Below are 8,635 nucleotides of genomic sequence, written 5' to 3'. Positions count from 1 at the left end.
CAAGTCCCATTGAACTGACTTGAGTTAACATACATGGGGCTTGAGTTATAAAGTGGTCAAGTGTGCAATCTTGTTCTCTACGCGGATTAACCAAGGCGCTAGTCCTCGTGGAGTTCTCCAAGCAATATCTGAGAGGCAGTACTGGATCGAAGTTTCCGCCAGGAGCCGCTGCAAAACGACCCAACGGGTCTTCTCCCCATTCCTTGCCAGGCGCTTCTCCTTGCAGCGACGTCCCCTGGTACTACGCGTACAGACAAAGAGTTGCGCTCTCCACGGTTCCCTGGTAAAACGTCTGGTTCCCATTTGCAGCTGGCAGTCTTATCCATGGGCGGGGCACAAACAGCAGAAATGCAAAAGAATTCATTCAAAGACTATAAGCAGGCAATCGGTTCTTTTTCACGACAACGCTTTGCAGTTGTTAATTTACGGTGAAAGGCATGCCTACTCCAAAGTGAATCTTACTGATTTCAATGAGACTTAGTCCCAGAAAAGCGTGACTAGGACTGCAGTATGAGGGGTCGGGGAGGCGGAAAGCCAGACGTCCCAGAGAAAAGCCATCCTCTCTCAAACTTTTTTGCTACATTTTTGGGGTGGGGTGCAATTGCATTTTTTTGCGAAGCAACGCATCCTAAGGGGGCCTCAGTCTAGCCCTAACCTGCCTCTTTTTTCATTTTTTTTATTAATTTTCCAAAAAATTTAAAGACAAACAAACATACATACATCCTAATTGTAATTGAACCAATCTTAATAACATTGTTAAGTGACTTCTTCAAATCCCCCTGGTTGAATTCATTGTATATCATTTTAACAGTTTTCCAAAATCATTAAAAAAAAATTTAATCACTTAACATCTTTCATTCTTTCTAGTTTAGCTTTAAACATCTTAAATCCTATCCTTATGTATTTAAATCCTATGCTTATCTGGTATTTGCATGCTTTTCCAATTAAGTTATCTTAACATATTTAGCTAAGTAGTCTTTAAATTTCATCCATTCCTCCTGGTACTCCTCCTCCTCCTGGTCGGGGACTTTGCCAGTCAGGTCCGCTAGCTCCGAAAAATAAATCATCTTCATTTTCATCTGCCAATCTTTCACTGTTGGTACTTCTTGTGCAGTGGCGTAGCGTGGGTTGTCAGCACCCGGGGCAAGAAAAGGGATTTGCGCCCCCTAACCCTTGGATTTTAGAGAGAGAGCTGCGAATGCAGATGTTGCACCCGGTGCGGCCGGCCCCCCGCACCCCCCAAGCTACGCTTCTGTTCTTGTGTTTTCCGATTCCTCGCTAACAAAATTCTTGCTGCAGCTGTGGCATACAAAAACAATTCAACATCTTTCTCTAACCTGCCTCTTTTTAATCAGCCTTTTCCAACCTTGCGCCCTCCAGATGTTTGGGGAGGGCATCCGCTCAAGAGTCCTCCAAAACATCAGGTTGAAGAAAGCTGTCCTTGAAAGTTAAATTCCTGGGCAAATATTTATCCGGCGCATGGAGGCGTCTAATCAGAACCGGTGTGCTCGCATGGAACCCTCTCCGCTTAATGCGTACCTCTTTGGTATGAAGCCTCGGCAGCTCCGCCTCCTCTTCTCTGCGCACGCTCGCCTTCCGACGCCCCCGCAACAAGAGCGGCAGCAAATACACACCCCCACGTGCCCGAGGAGGGCGCGTGCGTGGATGAAAGTGGCCAGTGGTGGTGAGAGGCAGGAGCCGGAATCGCGGCGCGGACGTCAGTGCGTCATGACGCCGTGTTGTCAGTAAGTGACCTGCTTTTGAGCGAGAGGCGTAGAGAGAGCCGGTGGGGAGCAGGTAAGAGGCGGGCAGTTCTGGAGCCGCAGTAGGGGGCGCTGTGGCGAGGGCAGCTTCTTGGGTGAGGGAGACTTGAAAGGGGGCTTTTTGGCGGAGGAGGGGGTGCAGTCCCCGGATGTAACTGGAATAGGTATGGGGGCTTTCTAGGCAGGAATAGGTTAGGGGGCTCTTTAGGTGGTAATGGCTTAAGGGACTTTCTAGGCGAAAATAGGTTAGGGGGCTTTCCAGGCAGGAATAGATTAGGGGGCTTTTTAGGCAGGAATGGGTTAAGGGGCTCTCTAGGCGAAAATAGGTTAGGGGGCTTTCCAGGCAGGAATAGATTAGGGGGCTTTTTAGGCAGGAATGGGTTAAGGGGCTCTCTAGGCGAAAGTAGGTTAGGGGGCTTTCCAGGCATGAATAGGTATGGGGGCTTTTAGGCAGGAATGGGTTAAGGGGCTCTTTAGGCGAAAGTAGGTTAGGGGGCTTTCCAGGCAGGAATAGATTAGGGGGCTTTTTAGGCAGGAATGGGTTAAGGGACTCTCTAGGCGAAAATAGGTTAGGGGGCTTTCCAGGCAGGAATAGATTAGGGGGCTTTTTAGGCAGGAATGGGTTAAGGGGCTCTCTAGGCGGGAATAGGTTAGGGGGCTTTCCAGGCAGGAATAGATTAGGGGGCTTTTTAGGCAGGAATGGGTTAAGGGGCTCTCTAGGCGGGAATGGGTTTGGGGGATTTCTAGGCAGGAATAGGTTAGGTAGGGGGCTGTTTAAGTGGAAATGGGTTAAGAGGCTCTCTAGGTGGGAATAGGTTAGGGGCATCTCTGCACATCACATGAGTAAAGCCCCGTTTAGGGAAGCTTTTAATGTTTAATAGACTATTGTATTTTAATATTCTGTTGAAAGCCGCCCAGAATGGCTGGGGAAACCCAGCCAGATGGGCAGGGTATAAATAATAAATTATTATTACTACTGTATTATTAAGCAGGGGCCCTTGTTTGCATGGTGAAAATGTGGTTTCTTAATTTCCCCAGAGGGGTGTTTGTGTGGCAGACGGGTTGGGGAAAGGCAGAGGGCATCTATAAGCAGTACCACAACACTTAACATATAATAACATTTGAAACACGCACCTGCACATTAAAAAAAAGAGTGTGTTGTGGCAGCATGAGAAAGAGTGGTGCAATTGTGGTAGAAGGAAGCACTTGTGGGCTTATGAAAGGTTGCTCTTGCCGGTGAAAGTTTGTGCTACAAGCCTGAGTCTGCGAGAGGAAAGGACGCCCCATTGCACTTCCTGGGGCTTGCTGCCAGGCAAGTGTATACAAGATCGCAGCTGTAAGTCGGTTGCAGTAAATGCAACAAAGAGGCTTGTGGGACTTGAAAGATTAACAGGCTTAACGTGGACTCTGGTCCCTGAAAGCTTATGCTATGAGGCTCTTTGACGAGTTTGCTGTAACAGACTAAGAGTCTTGTGGCGCCTTAAAGGCTAACAGAGTTGCTATAACCTTTCATAGACTAAAGGCTGCTTTGATCCAGAAAAGCATATGCCACAATATAAGGCCTTGGTGTTTAAGGTGTCACCTCTTAAATGGGGTGTATTCATGTTTTGGAGAAAGTCTCCCCTTTAGGGAAACTTTTAATGTTTGACGAACTATTGTATTTTAATATTTTGTTGGAAGCCGCCCAGAGTGGCTGGGGAAACCCAGCCAGATGGGCGGGGTATAAATAATAAATTATATTATTATTATTATTATTATTATTATTATTATTATTATTATTATTATTAAGCCGCAGGGCTTCTCTGGTGCTTTTTCAATCAAATGTGTGGTAATGTTAAGGCAGTAGACTGGATGGAGATTTTGGTTGATGGTGATGAGGAGAGCAAGCGAGAGGTAATTCAATATGTTGTGATCCTGAGAAGGTGATCCTGACAGTGCAAAATGTATGAAAGGGAAGGAAGGCTTTTACAGGGGCAGATTGGATAGGAAAAAAGAACAGGTACAGTTTGCCATATACCAGAGGTTTTCAACCTTTTTGAGTCCATGGTTCCCTTAACCCCTGTGGGGCTCAGGAGCCCAGTTATGTCAGCCCTTGCCTGCAGTGTTGGCAGCCTCTCACCCTTTTTCAAACACCCTCCCTTGTGGAGTGTTCCCTCAGCCTCCTCTCCTCTCCCCTCTTCTCGGGAGTCCTCTGGGCAGCTGCAACTGCTGCCCCAGTCTCTGAGCTCCCCCCTCTGCCCCAAAGAGAGGTGCCTCACTGCCCCACAGTGGCCTGGGAAGCACCCCTGACCAGCCCCAGGGGCACCATTCGCTTAGGGAGCTTGTAGCCAGGGCTGCTACAAGGATCAGCTGTGCAAGCCTTTGGGAGGCAGAGACGCAATAGGGCATCAGAGGAGGGAGGGAAGGAAAGAAGGACAGAGACCAGTGTTGCCTGCAGCACCCCTGACTATCATTCAAGGCACCCCAGGGTGCCACAACACACTGGTTGAAAACCACCGCCATATGCCATTAGATCTAAAAATTGACCAGAACCATTGATTGGGGGAAAGGAGGAGAGTTGGTTCAAAACCTGATAAAGTGGACTCTAATTGGTTTCAATGTATCTGGAACAAAAACAGATGTTTATATTTGAGCAGGAAAGGTATACTCGCAAGATTCTATAGTGTTTGTATGCTCTCCTTCAGAAGCTGAGGATCCACACCAGTGCATTCACAATGCCTGGGATGGTGATGTTTGGAAGGCGCTGGGCCATTGGAAGTGACGACTTTGTCTTCCCAGGAGCCTTTGAACTTTTCATCAGGTTGATCTGGTAAGATTTGCTGCTTAACATATTAACGTTGTCAGTAATGAACTAGGCACTACCTGGGGAAAATAAGCACTGCTTAAATTTTTAAAAAGGGGTTTTAGCAATTGAGCTCATGTAGAAGTTGTACTTATTCCCCTGGGAATTCTGGTCTGTCTTGTGTTGCGCTGATGTAATGGTTTAAAAGTAAGAGGAAACCTTTCTGTGCGTACCTGTCTGGATTTTAAAGCAAGTTCTGGGGCAAAGCAGTAATGAGCTGCCATTTGAGTCAAGGACTGTAAATAAGGGTGTGTCTGTCAAGAGGTTTCACTCCTGTTCTAACTGTGGTTGACTCCCAACCAGTGGGCTGAATACTATAATTCAGTAAGGTAGCTAGGAATCTAGGGAGGCGGTTGGAGGATGGATGGCGGCTAACAGATTGAGGTTGAATCCTGACAAGACAGAAGTACAGTGGTACCTTGGTTTGCAACCGTTTTGGATTACAACCATTTTGGATTACAACCACGTCAAACCTGGAAGTGTGTGTCCCTTTTTTGTTATTACAACCCAATTTTTTAAAAATTACAACACTTTTTTTTTGGGAGGCCCCATTGGCGAAAGTGTGCCTTGGGTTACAACCTGTTTTTGTTTACAACCAGACCTCCGGAACGGATTATGGTTGTAAACCAAGGTACCACTGTACTGTTTTTGGGGAACAGGGGGCGGGTGGGTATGGGGGACTCCCTGGTTCTGAACGGTCCTGAAGGACCAGGTGCGCAGCCTGGGAGTCATTTTGGACTCACAGCTGTCCATGGAGGTACAGGTCAATTCTGTGTCCAGGGCAGCTGTCTACCAGCTCTATCTGGTGTGCAGGCTGAGACCCTACCTGCCCGTGGACTGTCTCGCCAGAGTGGATCGTGCCCTGGTTATCTCGCACTTGGACTACTGCAATGCGCTCTACGTGGGGCTACCTTTGAAGGTAACCCAGAAACTACAACTAATCCAGAATGCGGCATCTAGACTGGTGACTGGGAGCAGCCGCTGAGACCACATAACACCGGCCCTGAAAGACCTAAATTGGCTCCCAGTACATTTCCGGGCACAATTCAAAGTGTTGGTGCTGACCTTTAAAGCCCTAAACGGCCTTGGCCCAGTATACCTGAAGGAGCGTCCCCATCGTTCTGCCCGGACACTGAGGTCCAGCGCCGAGGGCCTTCTGGGGGTTCCCTCACTACGAGAAGCGAAGTTACAGGGAACCAGGCAGAGGGCCTTCTCGGTAGTGGTGCCCACCCTGTGGAATGCCCTCCTATCAGATGTCAAAGAGATAAACAACTATATGACATTTAGAAGACATCTGAAGGCAGCCCTGTTTAGGGAAGTTTTAATGACTGATATTTTAATGTATTTTTAACCTTTTGTTGGAAGCCGCCCAATGGCTGGGGAAACCCAGCCAGATGGGCGGGGTAGAAATCAACAACAACAACCATCACCACCACCTTTCTGGCATCCTCACAGAACTACAGTTCTCACCTCGTTCTTTATTAGAGGAAGATTCTAAACTGGCATTACTGCCAACTAAGCATGCCAGTGTCACAGTTAGCAGTAAATGTTGGAGCTGGCCTCAACAAGGGCCCCATACCTATATGCTAATTGTGAAAATGCTGCATAATCAACTGCGTTGCCACCATATTTTGAAAAATGTGTATGTTCCCCATGCTGATCTCTATCAGCTGTACCATTTAGTATTCTCAAATCCCCCTGCCTTGTAAATGAAACTAAACAGAGTCCTACATAATTAACATTGTGCACCTTTGGAAACCGTCCCAATGACTGCAAGTATCTGATTCCCATATCGGGTGGTAATGGACTTATAAACTTAAATCATTGCTCCTTTGCATGCATTGAAATCTCCTGCAGTAAGGAGTGCAGCAGGATATAAAGGTTCTAAGGCAGGCACCCCCAAACTTGGCCTCCAGATGTTTCGGGACTACAATTCCTATCATCCCAGACCACTGGTCCTGTTAGCTAGGGATGATGGGAGTTGTAGTCCAAAAATATCTGGAGGGCCGAGTTTGGGGATGTCTGTTCTAAGGCCTTAATATAGTTGTCACAGATCGGATCTAGGCACTCTTGGAGGAAACTGGTTTTTCTAGGTGCGTTTCAGTTGGGATTTAGGCCCGGTTTTGGCGCAGAAACTGCTTGAGTTGCCCTGTATGATGATGACCTTAGTTGGGCGAAAGACAAGAGAAATCTGGCCCTGTTAATTCTCCTTGACCTCTCAGTGACCTTCAATACCATCCAGGGACGCGGACTTATAACAAATATTGGGGGGGCCCGGGAAAGCTCATGAATAATAAATAAGCTCATGAATATGCAAATAAAGTGGCGCCGCCTCCTCGTGAGCGAATAGGGGAGAGCGTGCTGCGCCTATTAATCAGCTCCGGAACAGCTGATATGCGGGAAACGTGGGGCTAGCCGGAGAAGAGAGGGCGAGCCCCCTCCGCTCCGGCCCTAAACCGCTGAAACCGCCAGGAGGAAGGAAATTCCCCCCCGGCAGTGCCTTGGCAGTGGCGGTGGTGCTGCGAAGCAGCGAGGCAGGAGCCCCCGCCCCCGGGGATTCCCTAATCTCGCGGGGGACGGCCGGGGCTCTCCGACTAGGGCGCGCGGCTGGCTGGCTGGCTGGCGAGGGAGCAGGTGGGGAGGAGGCAGGGGACGGCGGCGGCGCTCTGCTGGAAGGGCGCCCGAGATTATTGGGGGGGCTGAGCCCCCCCAAAATTTTTTTTGAGGGGGCTCGAGCCCCCTCAGGCCCCATGGAGTCGGCGCCTATGATACCATCAACCATGGTATCCTTCTGGAGTGGCTATCTGAGTTTGTGATGGTTCCAATCCTACTTGGATGGTTGTTTCCAGAATATGATGCTTGGGGAGTGCTGTTCAGTTCCAGGGAGCGTTCAATGCAGGGTTCCTTGTGGTTCAGGCTTACCCCTCAAGCTGTTTCACATCTACATGACCCCGCTGAGTGGAGTCATCTGGAGTTTTGGACACAGCTCTACTTCTCCTTTACTTCTGCAAGTGTGACAACAGATGTACTGGACCAATGTCTCGCCTCAGTAATGGAGTGGATAAATAAACTGAAATTCAATCCAGATAAGATTGAGGCACTGTTAGTGGGTGGTTCCCTAGACTGTATAGATGGGAGGTGGCCTGCTGGTGATGGGGTTACACTTCCTCTGAAGGAGCGTGTTCACAGCTTGGAGGTTCTTTCGGATCCATTGCTGTCTCTTGAGGCTCAGGTGGCATCAGTGGTGCAGAGTGTCTTCCATCAGCTTTGGCTAGTGGCCCAGCTGTGCCCCTATCTGGAGAGGGATAGGCTACCTTCTGTCATCTGTGCTCTGGAAACCTCTAGGTTAGATTAAAAGGTAAAGGACCCCTGACAGTTAAGTCCAGTTGCAGACGACTCTGGGGTTGCGGCACTCATCTCGCTTTACAGGCCGAGGGAGCCGGCGTTTGTCTGCAGTTTTTCCGGGTCATGTGGCCAGCATGACTAAGCTGCTTCTGGTGAACCAAAACAGCGCACGGAAATGCCATATACCTTCCCGCCAGAGCGGTACCTATTTATCTACTTGCACTTTGACATGCTTTCGAACTTCTAGGTTGGCAGGAGCTGGGACCGAGCAACGGGAGCTCACCCCGTCCCGGGGATTCAAACCGCCGACCTTCTGATTGGCAAGCCCAAGAGGCTCAGTGGTTTAGACCACAGCGCCACCCATGTCCCTTATCTAGGTTAGATTACTGCAGTGCATTTTACGTGGGGCTGCCTCTGATGATGGTTCAGAAACTTCAGCTGGTGTAGAATTCAGCAGCCAGGTTGCTCACCAGGGAAAGACTGTTTGAGCATATAACAATCTGTGAATAAGATCCGTGATCTGCTCAAGTGGAAGCAAGGATGCCTTCCCTTCTACATTCTCCTTTCTGACTGCTATAGCTGTGATCTGAGTGTGTCTTCAAAATGTTGAAGAGGCAACACCCTGTTCTGAATTCATTTAGCTTATGTTTTCATGATGCCCTGAAATTTACACTTTTTCAGCAGC

At 48.7% G+C, this 8,635-nt stretch overlaps 1 protein-coding gene across 4 annotated transcripts in view; it reads left to right on the top strand.

The window, feature by feature from the left end:
* Positions 1-1,600: 1,600 nt before the first annotated feature.
* Positions 1,601-8,635, top strand: part of DAGLB (diacylglycerol lipase beta) — a 32,073-nt gene continuing 25,038 nt past the window's right edge. For 2 of the 4 annotated variants that reach the window (XM_082199744.1, XM_082199741.1), the window contains exons 1-2: positions 1,656-1,797; positions 4,448-4,572. In XM_082199744.1, coding sequence (XP_082055870.1) covers positions 4,478-4,572 — 95 coding nt within the window. In that variant the 5' untranslated portion in view covers positions 1,656-1,797; positions 4,448-4,477. Of the gene's footprint in view, positions 1,798-2,823; positions 3,076-4,447; positions 4,573-8,635 lie in introns of those variants that run through there. The other 2 variants (XM_082199742.1, XM_082199743.1) reach the window with 2 other exon arrangements.

The sequence above is a fragment of the Podarcis vaucheri genome (assembly GCF_965113315.1).
Source record: "Podarcis vaucheri genome assembly, chromosome: 14".
NCBI classification, from domain to species: Eukaryota; Metazoa; Chordata; class Lepidosauria; order Squamata; family Lacertidae; genus Podarcis; species Podarcis vaucheri.
The sequence above is the reverse complement of the archived record's forward strand: the minus strand, read 5'-3'. Positions and strand labels throughout refer to the sequence as shown.